The sequence below is a fragment of the Sciurus carolinensis genome, chromosome 9 (assembly GCF_902686445.1).
Source record: "Sciurus carolinensis chromosome 9, mSciCar1.2, whole genome shotgun sequence".
Classification (NCBI taxonomy): Eukaryota; Metazoa; Chordata; class Mammalia; order Rodentia; family Sciuridae; genus Sciurus; species Sciurus carolinensis.
The window spans coordinates 55049555-55066370 of NC_062221.1; the positions used below are offsets into that span (position 1 = coordinate 55049555).

At 38.8% G+C, this 16816-nt stretch overlaps 1 protein-coding gene across 6 annotated transcripts in view; it reads left to right on the forward strand.

Annotated features, from left to right (window-relative positions):
• Vps8 (VPS8 subunit of CORVET complex) overlaps positions 1–16816 on the forward strand; it is a 266030-nt gene that overhangs the window by 90894 nt on the left and 158320 nt on the right. For all 6 annotated transcript variants that reach the window (XM_047563466.1, XM_047563462.1, XM_047563464.1 and 3 more), the window contains 2 exons: positions 14755–14797; positions 16496–16568. In XM_047563466.1, the coding sequence (XP_047419422.1) occupies positions 14755–14797; positions 16496–16568 (116 nt within the window). The remainder of the gene's footprint in view (positions 1–14754; positions 14798–16495; positions 16569–16816) is intronic.

Sequence of the window (16816 nt, forward strand, 5' to 3'; positions counted from 1 at the left end):
AGGAGAAGAAAGAGCTTTATTGGCAACAAGCCAGCAGATGGAAGCTGGAAAGCTGTCACCCAAATTCTGTCTGGTCAGAGATCACTAACACAAAAGCTTATATGAGGTTTCTGAGTAGTCTAAAATTTAGTCATAGCCAAGTGGGCAGTGGAATGGTCATTAATTCTTGGAATAGTCATTTCCCTTGATGTGCTTTTGATGTTGTTTATAGGTCACCAGATATCTAGGCATTCCTAGTTCCTAAAGAAATCTAAAGAAAGATTACTGATTAGTTGGTCATATAACTGGAGTTATTCTTTGATTTTTGCCTTTATTCTTCTTTTCAGGTAAAGCTGACTTTATTGGTTAATTATTTGAGGAGTGAGATATAGGGAAGTAAGACAAAACAATGAAAAATGACTTGCTAGTGCTAGAAGCAGGTTTTCACCTCCACTGGCTTCAATTATCAGACTTGATAGTGGTAGGAGCAAGTTAACCCACTGAGTGGCTTCAGGATTATAGTTTATTCGTCTTCTATTTCCTATTCATCTTTTACTACTACTTTCATCCATGATTGAAAATATGATAATGAAGTCTTCAAATATTGTTCAGTTGTCTATTCTTTTGTTTGTGTGTGTGTGTGTATGTGTATATTGTGGGGAATTGAACCCAGGGCCTTGCACATGCTAGGTAAGTGCTCTACCACTAAGCTACATCCCCAGTCCTTTTCTTACTTTTGAAACAGTCTCACTAAGCTGCCCGAACTGGCCTTGAACTTGGAATCCTCCTGCCTCATCCTCTGGAATAGCTGGGATTATAGGCATGTGCCATTGTGCCCAGCTGAATTGTCTGTTGCTTGCTTCAATTCTGTCAGTTCTTGCTTATTTTTTATAGCAAGTGTATAGTAAATATTTATTACTTGAATGAATGACAAATAATTTCATCCAACAATCTGTAACCTGCTTAAAAACTATAATACTTCTAAAATTTCGTAGAATCTTATTTTTTGTGTGCTCTAGTTTTCGAAAGCTTGATAATTCTATTTCTTATAAAAAAATTCTTACGTTCATGGTGAATAAACTGGTGACATTTTTACCCTAGTCCTAGGCAAAGACGTAGCTCTCGGAGGTACCAACAAATCAGGTCTGGCCACTTGCTCCCAAAATGAAAGACATAACTGGGGTTGTGATTCAATGGTAGAAAGCTTGCCTAGCACATGTGAAGCACTGGGTTCGATCCTCAGTACCACATAAAAATGAATAAATAACATAAAGGTATTGTATCCATCTACAACTAAAAACAAACAAACAAACAAACAAAAAACCCACAAAGAAAAGTAATGATGAAAAGTGGAAAGGAACTTTAATAAATATAGCTATACTGGGAAGATAAAGGAGAATGGCATTTCCAGTCCTGTCTTTGGTGGTTTTGACATGAGTTTCCAGATTATATAGAAAAAGTGGGCCAGAAATATGCATAGTCAAGCAGTCTTGATCACACTGTGGTCTGATTGATCATTGTCTCAGGACTGGTCAGGTAGAGCCTTGTCCATAAGAAAGTTGATGTTGCTGTGGCACACACCTATAATTCTAGTGACTTAGGAAGCTGAGACAGAAGAATGCAAGCCCAAGGCTAGACTCAGCAACTTAGCAAGGCCCTTAGCACCTTAGTGAGACACTGTCTCAAAATACAAAATAAAAAGAACTGGGGATGTAGCCCAGTGGTAAAGCGCCCCTGGCCTCAATACCCAATGCCACTATACCACCCCCCAAATACTCCCTACCCCCAAAACAGAAAAAAGTTGCTGTTTCCTGGGGAGTAGTTTTGATGCATCACAAGATGTTTATTGATAAGACTTATTGTTCCTGGAATTCAACGTGTCTCAGAGCAGAGGAAACAGATGCAGAATGGACACAGAAGTCTCTATTGTTTTAGTTCAAATGAAAAGATAGATGTTCTTTCCAGATTCACCCAGTTACCACATATGTAAACTGAAACAAAAAAATGTAAATTAAATGTTTAGAATACTCTCCAAAAGTTCATGAATTGCATTCTACCACTTTAGGCTTTATTTAGAAATTTTCTATTTTATGTGAAACTTACTGTCCTTGAAATTTTGTAATTATATAGTGGAAGTCAATATTCAAAAGCATCTATACTTCAGAAAGTCAGGAAGGTAGGACCTGAAAAAGACTTTACTAGAGGCTGGCTGTTTTGCTTTCATTAAAAATATGTCATGGACATAATTTTATGCTCACATGTCACACAGTCTATTACTAGAGAAATATTTTGTGCAGTTGGTATTTTTTTAAATTTATTTTTATTGTAAACAAATGGGATACATGTTGTTTCTGTTTGTACATGGAGTAACAGCATACCATTTGCGTACTCATACATTTACATAGGGTAATGATGTTTGATTCATTCTGTTATTCCCCCCCCACCCCTCCCACCCTTCTTTTCCCTCTATACAGTCTCTCCTTCCTCCATTCTTGCCTCCCTCCCACCCCCCATTATGTTTCATCATCCCCTTATCAGTGAGATCATTCGCCTTTTGGATTTTTGAGATTGGCTTATCTCACTTAGCATGATATTCTCCAATTTCATCCATTTGCCTGCAAATGCCATAATTATATCATTCTTTATGGCTGAGTAATATTCCATTGTATGTATGTATGTATATATATATTTTTCCCCACATCCTCTCCAACAGTTGGTATTTTTAAATCTCCATTTTTTGTTAAAAATGTAATCTTCATTGTAATCAAGAAGAGAAGTCTGTATTTCTTCCATTTCAAACTCATCCATCCACTTTTGCAGGTCTTTTGCATTGTGTGTCATCTGTAACTTTGCAAAATAACCTTTTCATATTTGCTTTTCATATTTGCTAATGCTTCCAGCTTTTGACTTATGAGCTTCTTTCTCTAAAATTTCTCCAGGAGGACTGGGGATATAGCTCAGTTGGTAGAGTGCTTGCCTCCCATGCACAAGGCCCTGGGTTCAATCCCCAGCACCACAAAAAAAACCCCACAATTCTTCAGGAATATCTTCTAGTTCAGCCACATTTAGATTATGACTCTTTATTGTAGTTTGCTGATTGATTTTAAAAAGTGACAAAAATCAGGACTTGTTCCTGTTCGTATTCATCCTTATTGACCAAAAATCTCATGTATGAAATTCTCCACCTGTTGTAACTTTTCTGGAGTTAACAAACTGGTGGGTAATGGGTGATGAACAGGGTTAATAATTTCATATCTCTAATGAAATATACAAATGTAGCATAACAATGGCAATTCCATCTGAGGCGCTCTTGTCTCTTCCCAATCTATCCAAGATGAATAAGGACTGTGATGTTGCTTTCTGGATTATTTCTGCAGTGTCAGTGAGTTCTATAAATGTGCTCCATTCTTTATGTTGCTGAAACACCCTTCCCCAGTCCTAAATGTTATTTTCTGTATAGAAACACAGGAGTCACTCTGAGCCATGATAATAATTAGTACAGCTTGTTTCATGTAGGAGCTCTTTTCGCCCGTGTTTGGTCTGTAGTTATTACTCTCGGAGTCCTCAGTTCTGGAGGCTAGAGAGCATGGCACCAGCTTCTGTTGGGCTCTGGTGAGGGCCTTATGGCAGATATCCTCACAGTGACAGAAGCACATGCAAGAAGGATCAACCACATGGTAAAACTGGAAACCAGAGACCCCGTTCTTATTTAATTTTATTTTGGAACTTTCAGTTCTCTGGCAGGCAGTTTGCAATTTTGCCCTTAGCCTTCACTTTCTACTTAGGTAGAACCTCAAAGTCAACCGCAGCTTATAGATTAGGGCATTTTCTGGTCTTCCCTGGATATGTGTACAGTCCTGCACAGTTTTTTCAGACACCCTGGAGACCCTTCTTCTGTTTATTCTTGTATTTTTTTTGAGAACCTTTTATTAGTCTTAGCTATGTGGTTAAACAGAAGCACTTGTTGTTTTCAGAAATACCAGGGATAGTGCTGTTACCACCAAATGAATTCTGATAAGAAATGAATTCAGGGGAGGTTCTCAAGATGGCGGACTAGAGGGTGGCTGCATTTCATGTTGCTCCAGGACTCGGGATTCAAAAGTGGAGATATTGAGAGACTTGGCACAAACTCAAAGCCGCCGGGTGAGTCTCTCCCATTGGGGAGGCGTCCCGGATGGGGCGGTATTCCCAGAATTCAGGGAACTTTATGAAATAGAGTTGCCCAATGAGACACCCCTCCCCCCGCCAGAGCGGTGAACTCAGACAACTGGGAGCATCGTAGAGGAGGCCGCTCAGCACAGCGCTGGGACTTGGAGCAACCCACTGGGGCTCCAGGTGGCTGCCCAGAGGAGGAGGTGCGCGGCGAACTGTTTGGACTTAGAGCGACCGCTCCTGAACACTGGGGGGCTGCCCAGAGGAAGAGGAGGAGCGCGGCAGGTCGCTTGGATTCGGAGTGATGCACCAGGGCTACGGGCGTCTGTCGGGAGGAGGAGGTGCACAGTGAGTTGCTTGGACTCGTGGTGACCACTCCTGAACACCGGGGAGCTGCCTGGAGGAGGAGGAGGAGGAGCGCGGCAGGTGGCTTGGACTCGGAGCGGCCGCACCAGAGCTCCGGGCGGCTGCCCAGAGGAGGAGGCATGCGGCGGGTCACTTGACTCAGAGCAACCGCTCCTGAACACCCGGGGGGCTGTCTGGAGGAGGAGGAGGAGCGCGGCAGGTCACTTGGACTCGGAGCGGCTGTATCAGAGCTCTGGGCAGCTGCACGGAGGAGGAGGAGGAGCGCAGCAGGTCGTTTGGACTCGGAGTGACCGCACCAGGGCTACGGGCGTCTGTTGGGAGGAGGAGGTGTGCGGTGAATTGCTTGAACTCATAGCGACCGCACCAGAACTCCAGGCGGCTGCCTAGAGGAAGAGGCGTGCAGTGGGTCACAGGGACTCAGGGCGACTGTATGGGGCTCCAGGTGGCTGCTCAGAGGAGGGGCCGCATAGCCAGGCGATTAGGTGCAGAGCTGGGTCCCAGGACCTAGGCGGCTTCTTGGTGGAAGAGCCGCACAGAGACAAGCTGAGGGGCGGAGCGAAGGTTCCAGGACTGCAGGCAGCTTCTCTGAGGAGGGGCAGCCTAAGGATACTCGTCTGAGAAGGGCGAGGCTTCCAGGCCCAGGAGGTAGGTCTGGGTCCCTGGGAACGTTGCAGAGGAAGGCTGCCCAGCCCAGGCAGTAGTTGTGGATTGAGGGGAACCTCTAGGAGGGAAACTGACCAGTGAGACCTCTCCACCGGGTGAGTCTTCCCCGCTAGGTGAGGTTTTCCCACAAGGACGGTAAAACCAGAGACACAGGCCCAAACAGGCCTTGCCTCAGTCCTCAGCCTAGTTCCCCTTTGGATGACCATTGGTCAACAAGTGGAGGCACCTTTACCCACTAGCAGGGAATATACCTCACTTGAAGGCCACCACTCCTAGAGGGGCAGCTTCCTTGTGGAGCACTGCATTATCAACTTCCTCCAAGACTTCAGACTACAAAAGTCTAAGAGGGGATATACTAGAAATCTTCAGGGACATTATAAGTCAATAGAGGAAATCTGCAATATCTTAGCAGTCCACTGATACCTGAACAATATGAGAAAACAAGGGAAGAAAATGCCCCAAACAAATCTAGGTATTACATCAATAAAATCCAATGACAGCACAGCAGAAGAAATGTCAGAAAGGGAGTTCAGAATGTACATAATTAAAATGATTAGGGAAGCAAATGATGAGATGAAAGAGCAAATGCAGGCATTGAAGGAGGACATGAAAGAGCAAATGCAGGCATTGAATGATTGCACCAATTGACAATTAAAAGAGCAAATACAGGAAGCAAAAGATCATTTCAATAAAGAGTTAGAGATATTGAAAAAAAAAACCAAACAGAAATCCTTGAAATGAAGGAAACAATAAACCAAATTAAGAACTCCATAGGAAGCATAACCAATAGGATAGAACACCTGGAACACAGAACCTTAGATATTGAAGACAAAATATTTAACCTTGAAAACAAAGTTGACCAAACAGAGAAGATGGTAAGAAATCATGAACAGAATCTCCAAGAATTATGGGATATCATGAAAAGGCCAATTTTGAGAATTATTGGGATTGAGGAAGGCTTAGAGAAACAAACCAAAGGAATGAACAATCTATTCAATGAAATAATATCAGAAAATTTCCCAGACCTGAAGAATGAAATGGAAAATCAAGTTCAAGAGGCTTATAGGACTCCAACTATACAAAATTACGACAGACCCACACCAAGGCACATTATAATGAAAATACCTAACATACAAAATAAAGACAGAATTTTAAAGGCTGTGAGAGAAAAGAACCAAAACATTCAGGGGGAAATCAATACGGATATTAGCAGATTTTTCAATCCAGACCCTAAAAGCTAGAAGGGCCTGGAACAACATTTTTTAAGCCCTGAAAGAAAATGGATGCCAACCAAGAATCTTACACCCAGCAAAACTTACCTTCAAATTTGACGATGAAATAAAACCCTCCATGATAAACAAAAGCTAAAAGAATTTACAAAAAGAAAGCCAGCATTACAGAACATTATCAGCAAAATATTCCATGAGGAAGAGATGAAAAACAAAGAAGCAAATCAGGAAAGGGAGGAACTATCCTAAAGGAATTGTCAAATAAAGGAGGAACCAAGTTGTGTCAAAAAATAAATAAATAAATAAAATGAACCAAATGACCGGGAATACAAATGATATCTCAATAATAACCCTGAATATTAATGGCCTGAACTCATCAATCAAAAAACATAGACTGGCAGATTGGATTAAAAAGAAAGATCCAACAATATGTTGCCTGCAAGAGACTCACCTCATAGAAAAAGATACCCATAGACTAAAGGTGAAAGGATGGGGAAAAACATACATGCACATGGACTCAGCAAAAAATCTGGGGTATCCACCCTCATTTCAGATAATGTGGACTTCAAGCCAAAGTTAGTCAGAAGGGATAAAGAAGGACAATTCATACTGCTTAAGGGAAGCATAAATCAGCAAGACATGACAATCATAAATATCTGTGCCCCAAACCGTGGCTCATACAGGTATGTCAGACAAATCCTTCTCAATCTCAGAAACCAAATAGACCATAACACAATAATACTAGGGGATTATAACACACCTCTCTCACCACTGGATAGATCTTCCAAACAAAAATTGAACAAAGAAACCATAGATCTCAATAACACAATCAACAATTTAGACTTAACGGACATTTATAGAATATACCATCCAACGAAGAGCGAATACACTTTCTTCTCAGCAGCACATGGATCCTTCTCTAAAATAGACCATATATTATGCCACAAAGCTAATGTTAGCAAATACAAGAAGATAGAGACACTACCTTGTATTCTATCAGATCATAATGGATTGAAATTAGAAATAAATGAAAGAGTAAAAAACAGAAACTACTCCAACACCTGGAGATTAAACAATATGCTATTATATGATGAATGGATAACAGAAGATATTAGGAAGGAAATTTAAAAATTCTTAGAGGTAAATGAGAACAAAGAAACATCAAAATCTCTGGGACACTATGAAAGCAGTACTTAGAGGAAAATTTATTTCATGGAGCGCATTCAATAAAAGAAGTGAAACTCAACAAATAAACGACCTAACACTACAGCTCAGAGCCCTAGAAAAAGAAGAACAGACCAACACCAAAAGTAGTAGAAGACAGGAAATAGTTAAACTCAGAGCTGAAATCAATGAAATTGAAACAAAAGAAACAATACAAAAAATTGACAAAATAAATAGTTGGTTCTTTGAAAAAATAAAATTGATAAACCTTTAGCCACACTAACAAAGAGAAGACGAGAGAAAACCCAAATCACTAAAATTCGGAATGAACAAGGAAATATCACAACAGACACGATTGAAATACAAAACATAATTAGAAGCTATTTTGAAAATCTATAGTCCAACGAAATAGAAAATTTCAAAGACATCAACAGGTTTCTAGAGACATATGAATTGCCTAAACTGAATGAGGAGGACATACACAATTTAAATAGACCAATTTCAAGTAATGAAATAGAAGAAGTCATCCAAAGCCTACCAATAAAGAAAAGTCCAGGACCAGATGGGTTCTCAGCCGAGTTCTACAAAACCTTTAAAGAAGAGCTCATCCCAATACTTGTCAAAGTATTCCATAAAATAGAAGAGGAGGGAACCCTCCCAAACGCATTCTATGAAGCCAATATTACCCTGATACCTAAACCAGACAGAGACACATCGAGGAAAGAAAACTTCAGACCAATATCCTTAATGAACATCGACGCAAAAATTCTAAACAAAATTTTAGCAAATGGCATACAAAAACATATTAAAAAGATAGTGCACCATGATCAAGTGGGTTTCATCCCAGGGATGCAAGGTTGGTTCAACATCAGGAAATCAGTAAATGTGATTCACCATATCAATAGACTTAAAGTCAAGAATCACATGATTATCTTGATAGATGCAGAAAAGGCATTTGATAAAATACAGCACCCCTTCATGCTCAAAACACTAGAAAAAAATAGGAATAGTGGGAACATTCCTTAACATTGTAAAGGCCATCTATGCTAAGCCCATGGCTAATATCATTCTAAATGGTGAAAAACTGAAAGCATTCCCCCTAAAAACTGGAACAAGGCAGGGATGCCCCCTTTCACCACTTCTATTCAATATTGTCCTTGGAATTAGACAAACCAAAGAAATTAAAGGGATACGAATAGGAAAAGAAGAACTCAAACTATCCCTATTTGCTGATGATATGATTATATATTTAGAGGAACCTGGAAATTCCACCAGAAAACTTTTAGAACTCATCAGTGAATTCAGTAAAGTAGCAGGATATAAGATCAATGCACATAAATCGAATGCATTTTTATACATAAGAGATGAATCTCTGGAAATAAAAATTAGGAAAACTACCCAATTCACAATAGCTTCGAAAAAAATAAAATACTTGGGAATCAATCTAACAAAAGAGGTGAAAGACCTTTACAATGAGAACTACAGAACACTAAAGAAAGAAATTCAAGAAAACCTTAGAAGATGGAAAGATCTTCCATGTTCTTGAATAGGAAGAATTAATATTGTCAACATGGCCATACTACCAAAAGTGCTATACAGATTCAATGCAATTCCAATTAAAATCCCAATGACGTACCTTACAGAAATAGAGCAAGCAATCATGAAATTCATCTGGAAGAATAAGAAACCCAGAATAACTAAAGCAATCCTTCACAGGAAAAATGGAGCTGGGGGTATCGCAATAACAGAACTTCAACTCTACTACAAAGCAATAGTAACAAAAACGGCATGGTATTGGTACCAAAATAGACAGGTAGATCAATGGTACAGAATAGAGGACATGGACACAAACCCAAATAAATACAATTTTCTCATACTAGACAAAGGTTGCCAAAAATATGCAATGGAGAAAAGATAGCCTCTTCAAGAAATGGTGCTGGGAAAACTGGAAATCCATATGCAACAGAATGAAACTAAACCCCTATCTCTCACCCTGCACAAAAATCAACTCACAATGAATCAAGTACCTTGAAATCAGACCAGAGACCCTGCAGATTATAGAAGAAAAAGTAGGTCCAGATCTTCAACATGTCAGCTTAGGACCAGACTTCCTCAACAGGACTCCCATAGCACAAGAAATAAAAGCAAGAATCAATAACTGGGATAGATTCAAACCAACAAGCTTTCTCTCAACAAAGGAAACTATCAGCAATGCAAAGAAAGAGCCTACAGAGTGGGAGAAAATCTTTGCCAATCATACTTCAGATAGAGCACTAATCTCCAGAATCTATAAAGAAGTCAAAAAACTCTACACCAAGAATACAAATAACCCAATCGACAAATGGGGTAAGGAAATGAACAGACACTTCACAGAAGAAGATCTACAAGCAATCAGCAAACATATGAAAAAATGTTCCACATCTCTAGTAATAAGAGAAATGCAAATCAAAACCACCCTAAGATTCCATCTCACCCCAGTTAGAATGCCGATTATTAAGAACACAACAACAGGTGTTGGCGAGGATGTGGGGAAAAAGGAACACTCATACATTGCTGGTGGGGCTGCAAATTAGTGCAGCCACTCTGGAAAGCAGTGTGGAGATTCCTTAGAAAACTTGGAATGGAACCACCATTTGACCCAGCTATCCCACTCCTTGGCCTATACCCAAAGGACTTAAAATCAGCATACTACAGAGATACAGGCACATCAATGTTCATAGCTGCTCAATTCACAATAGCCAGATTGTGGAACCAACCTAGATGTCCTTCAATTGATGAATGGATGAAGAAACTGGTATATATATACAATGGAATATTACTCAGCCATAAAGAATGATAAAATCATGGCATTTGCAGGCAAATGGATGAAATTGGAGAATATCAAGCTAAGTGAGATATGCCAATCTCAGAAAACCAAAGGACGAATGATCTCGCTGATAAGTGAATGATGACACATAATGGGGGGTGGGAGGGGTTATTATTAGGGTTAGAGTTAGGGTTAGGGAGAGGGGCAAGAATGGAGGAAGGAAGGACTGTATAGAGGGAAAAGAGGGGTGGAAGTGGTGGGGGGAAGGGAAAAAATAACAGAATGAATCAAACAACATTACCCTATATATATTTATGATTACACAAATGATACGCCTTTACGCCATGTACAAACAGAGAAACAACATGTATCCCATTTGCTTACAATAAAAAAATAAAATGAATTCAGGATAAGAAAAAGTATGTGGAGATTTTGGATTCTGTTATTCTCCACTGTGTATTTGTTTCCCTCATTTTCTCAGGTAATTTTCCCGAGATTGGAACTAGCCAGTTCTCGGACAGGGTTCACTTGAGGAGTTCCAAACCCATTTTCCCCCTTCAGGTGGCTGCTAGGTTGCTGTTTTTCACAGCTATGAAGTTGTGAGTTTTTTGGTTTTAAATCTGCAGTGAAACTGGGAAAAGGAGGATGGTAGTAGGTAAAGTGGAACACTGTAAAGCCCACTCATAGTTATTTCCGAGATTTAGGAATCTTTTTTGAATAAATATTCCTAAGATTACAGCAAATCTTTAGTTTTTCAAGAGTTCTAAAAAGTCGATTTTAAGAATTTTTTTCCCAGTGTTTTTATTACTTTCACGGAAGAACAGAATTTTGGAGGATTGAACTCCACCATTTCAGGGTCTATCCTGCTTGAGTTTTGTTTGGGCTTCCACCCACCTCTTTTCTCCACAGTAGATGATTTTTTATTGCCCTACCCTCGGGTTCACTTGCTCTTTCCTCTTTCATGTCAATTTAGCTGTTAAATCCACTCAGTGGATTTTTGTTTTCAACCATTGTGTTTTTGAATCTGTAATATCTATGTAGTTATTTTTTATAGGTTCTGCTGGAACTCTTCATTTATCTGTTGAAATTTTCATGCATTGAAACATGTCCTGTTTCACTTCACTTGAGGATAATTATGGTTCCTTTAATGTCCTTGTCTATTAGTTCTAACCTTTTGTTCATCTCAGTATTGTAGTTGGTTAATTTTTTTTTCCTCTTAAGAAAATGTTTTGTTGGTTCTTCATGTGGTGGTTAATTTTGGATTGTGTCCTGGTATTGTGAATGTTACATTGTAGAGATTCTGGTTTCTGTTATTTTTTTCCCTTGAATGTTTTTTTCCTCTTGTTTTATCAGGTAGTTTTCTTGGCTAGGCTTAAGTTTTAAACGGTTTCCCATGTGGTAGCTCCAGTCTCTCTGTGGATCATTTATCTTCAGCTGGTGTGTTTTTATTCTGGTCTCCTTTGATTCTGATCCACAGGTGTGGTTCAGGGTTTGGTCAGAGATGAGGGCACACAGTGATTGAGGATCCTTCCTCTGTCTTTTCTTTGCAAGAGCCCCCACTTCTTTTATATGTTCATCCTAGCTTCTTTTTTCTAGTTGCCCTGGCCAGAAAGTTGCTTTTTTTTTTTCCCATGAGCTCCTAATCCTACTGTTTTGCCACATGGGCTGTACTTAATCCTAGCTGTATTTGTACAACTCCCTATGTCCATTTCTTGAGGTGAATGAGTGCCCCCCTGGGTCCTGTATGCCTCTCTTCACACTTTATTGTCTTCAGGGAGGGAACTCAGTTCTTGGTTCTGTTTTTTTGTCTTTGGCTGAGCTGCTTTGAGTCTTTTTCCTATGTGGTTGTTTAGGGACAAGTCACAGGTGTAAGAAGACAGTTTGGGCATTGATCCTGTCTCCTCCACCCTTTTTCTTTCCCTTCCTTTTTTTCTGTTGCTGGCAGTGGTCCTGGAAATTCAGGGTCACATTGTGCCTCTCAGCTCTTGTGTTCTTGCAGAAGAAAATTTTAGGGATGACACAAAATATGGTTAGAAATATAGCAAAATTTATTAGAGAAGGGAAAGACACCCTGAAGGGAGAATGTTGGTTGTTTCAAAGAGGAGAGAGAAGTGATGTCCCTTTGTTCCCTGGTGCTATTGGAGGTCTTAGAGAAGTTTCTAGAGAGTCTTGTTCAGGTACCACCTAATAGTAGGTTGCATATTTTGAAGTTCTTAACACACTTGATTTTGTTCAGAGGCACCCAAGTGAAACCCATGGTGTGGGAGGGATTTTACTATAACAAATGAGATGAAAATGACATGCTAAAGATCTGAAGGCAGCTCTTGGTCACTTTGGCCTGTACTGACTGGTTCTAATTAGAACTTGTTTTTACAGATTTTATGGTCAGTGGACTTTGTTTCTAATTATCCTGCTTTTCTGGGTCTTGGACTCTTTGGTCACTATGAAGGCCACAGAAGTTTCTTCTTAAGGGTGACTTCTATCCTTCTTATTGGCAGGGATGAATCTTAAGTTCCTCAGCCCAGAGAACAGCCCTGTAGATAGTAGGTTGCTTATTGAGGAATATAACATACCCTATTGACTTAAGCCAGAGCAGGACCAGAATGACCCTGAGTAAATTGCATTTTAAAAGAAAACATTTGGAGGGCCATTCACATAGGCCCATTTTGTAGAATTATCCCTTTAACTTCACGTTCCTACCACTCATGCTGTCTGCAGCCTTTCCTTCCCTCCTCCTCTTCTCCCCCACCTTTCTCTTTTCCATTCCTGGTTTCTTGACTTCACTTTCCCCTTAGGCCAGAAAATCAGGGATTTTTCCACGTGCTATCTGTCTTATGTATTCAGGTCACGGTGCACTGTAACATAGGGAAAGGCCACAAAGGAGATAAAAGTATGGCTGCCTGTCTTTCCTCCAAGTGAGTCTGAACTCCCTGCCAGATTTTATGCTTCTGTTCACTCTTCAGTAACTTTGGGCAGTTTTCTTTTTATTATGTCCAGGTGTTGCAGGATTTTTTGTTTTTGTTTTTGATGGTGAGGTAAGGGGAGTCATTTTTTACAGTCTTCACCTCTTAATGCCTAACAGTGGCCCTGAACCTAATCTTTTTGAAACAGACTTGAAAGTTGACTTTTCACATATATGTCTACCAGAAATGAAAGTGTAGCGTAGTATTCAAAAATCCAGATGAAACTGTTGACCTTTTACAACAGAAAACCATCTAAAAGAGGATACTTGGAAGAGGACAGTTTTGTGTAAAATTAAGAACTATATCAGTTCAGTTCACTGTACAGTTACTAATTTGTGTAACAGACACTGTACTGAATGCTAAAAATAGAGATAATACAGATAACGTGCTCTTAATAAACTCATAGGAGTGGAATAATGGAAACACACGTTAAACAAGTAAATTTAACTCTAAGAATATCATGAGCCAGATACATTCTACCTGAGATTTCTGACAATTAAGGTTTTTACCTAATTAGGCAATAAATGTGAACGTGGTATACTTGGAAGGCAATTGCCACAATATTACTAGTTGAGTTGCATCAAATAACATTTGAAATTGAAGCAAAATACAATTATTAATATGATTTTTAGCAACACAAATTTGAGTGAATTACATCACATATTTAGAGTATTTAAAAAGGATTGACGGCGAAATAAAAGTTGTACATTTACTTGCATTATGCCTGGTATTCACATACCAAAAACAGAAACTTTACCTTTTCTTTATTACCAACCACACATTCCCATAATCTGCATACCATATGAATTCCTGAGTACTTTACCCTTATTAATGTTCTTACTTCATTCTACATTGCCCTTGACCCTTTGGACTAAAAATTGACCTAATTATCTTTCTCATATCTTTTTGTTTACATTTTGATTTATGTAATCAGATGACAGAATCTTATATTTTTTGACATGCTAGAATAGAAAGGACTCTAAGGATCATTTATTTGAGCTCTGTTTCTTTAAACATTTGGAAACAATGCCCTTCTCAACCCTACTGCACTGGGAGTGGTGAAAGTCCATGTTACAAATGAGAAGACATAGTTATGCCTTTGTGTCAGTTAACTGGTCTTGATCTGCAGTTGAACTCATTGCCTGCTTTTACCTTCTCCTGGTCCTAAAATAGGGGTTAAGACAACAATACATAAATTTCTACCCTCGAATCTATTCCTTCTACATATGTCTTTGAATAACTCATGAATTTTGTCTGTGAATAGAATCCAGTGAATTTTTTTAATTTCAAAGGATCCTATCTCAATTTTCTGTTGTTTGAAAATATGTTTATCTCACTTAAAATGCCAAGTTTTATATTTTGTTTCTACATGAAGATTATACTTGTGACAAGGTTTTGAGAAAGAATTGCTCAAGATATTTTTCTCTTTTAGATGAGCAAGTTGTTATGGGCAACAAGCTTCTTGTATATATTAGGTAAGAAATTTTTATTTATTTATTTGTCTGTGACCATATTTCTTCTGTACTTTCCTGTATATTTAAGAGATAGTATGTCTTATCCATATAGTACTTTTCATTTTTCAAAGTTCTTTTATGCAGAGTAGTGGTTCTCATGTTTGGCAGTTTTTACAGACATGTTTAGTTATCCCATTTGGGGCAAGGGGAGGGATGTTACTGGTATCTAGTGGACAGAGGACAGGATGCCAAACATCTCATAATGCATAGTGTAATCCCTGCAACTTAGAATTACCTTGCCCAAAATATCAATAGGGCTCTGGTTGAGAAACCCTGATATTTTATTTTTACTACCAGTAACTCTGTGTGATATGTAGAACTTCTATTTCATATGTAAGGGCAAGAGATTTGTTTAAATCATGAAAAAGTGATAGAACTAAAACAGGATTTTTTGTCACCTGCTCCTGGAGCAGAGTTGATTCCAGTAGACTACATAGGATCAGAATTGACTCAAAATAGAACTTTTAGCTAGATAACTGATTGGCAGGAAGGTAAAGGTGGCAGAACCTATCAGAGCCTCATTTCAGCTCTTATCTAGCATCCGTTAACTTTGAGCCCATTATACATTATTGCATTGATTCTTTAGTGAAGAAGAACATTGTGTTTACCTGGCACTTTATCATTTGTACTTTAAACTCTTTAGAATATTCTGTACCCACTTCTCTAAGCTAATATTGAAAATGGATGATTGGTTCAAAGATTTTTAAAGCTGTTCCTCCCCAACCAAAAAGAAAATGTATTCAGAAGAAATTTGTAATAATTCAGCCCATAATGTAGGCCATTAATCATAAAGAAGGTCTGATTTGGAGGTAAATCTGTAGGGGGATCTTGGGGTGTAGCTCAGTGGTAGAGTGCTTGCCTAGCAGGCATAAGGCCCTGGTTAGAGCACCAATACAGCAAAACAAGAAAAACAACAACGACAAAGAAATGCTATAGTGTGAATTTCTCCTCAGATTCTAACTCTTCTTGAAGGCTTGTCCTATGGCAGATATTTTCCAGATATTTATTAGCCTAGCTCATGCTCCATTTTTAAAATGACCAGTTTTAAAATTACTGGTTTAAATGTTTCTAAGGGTGGGACTTTTAACAGGTAACTCATAGTTTAATGTTGCCATTCAGTTTTCTAGATGCTAATGTGATGTGTTCTCATTCCTTCCTGCCCTTTTAGTGCAACTAGGAAGAAATGGAAACCACCACTCTGTCACAGGATGTGGTACTTGACCACCATTCCCATCTCCCACATTTTCTGAACTGGATGGCATTTTTTTTTTTTTTTTTAATTTTAGATTTTTTTTTTTTTTTACTGGATACATAAAACATAAAATTTTTACATATTTAGGGATGCCATGTGATGTTTCAAATAATAAGTGGTATAATATTTAAATCAGGATAAACATCTCTCTCCATAAACATCCTTTATGATAAAAAAATGTTCAAATTTCTTTCTTCTAGTTTTTTTTGAAGTACACATACATTATCATTACATATATCACTCTACAGTGCAACAGCGGTGATGTGGTTTTGAACTTGACCTAATTGGCAAAAACTGAGCCAATGTCAAGATCAAACTTAAATCTCAGGTTTGAGGACTTGTTTGCTACTCATGTGAAAGTTGCCCTTTTACACGTTACCAGATCTGTTCCCATTCTTTTCTTCTAGCTGTTGTCTGGCAGGTCGAGCCTATCCCCTTGGTGACATCCCTGAAGATCTTGTTCCCTTGGTTAAAAACCAGGTTGGTACTATTTCCATAGCATTTTTAGTGTTTACACCTCTTACTGAGATGTGCTGAAGACAAATTGCAAATGAGGAAGGATTACATTTGGCTCAGGAACTACTGCCTGTATGGGAGGGAGCCTATATGCTGTGACTAAAGTCAACAGTTTTAGCTGAGAGAGGACTTGAGAGAACTTTTAACACAGTGGCGATTTGAATTGAATTTAGTTTGCCTTTATTTTATCCAGATGGGCATCATTGCTTCAA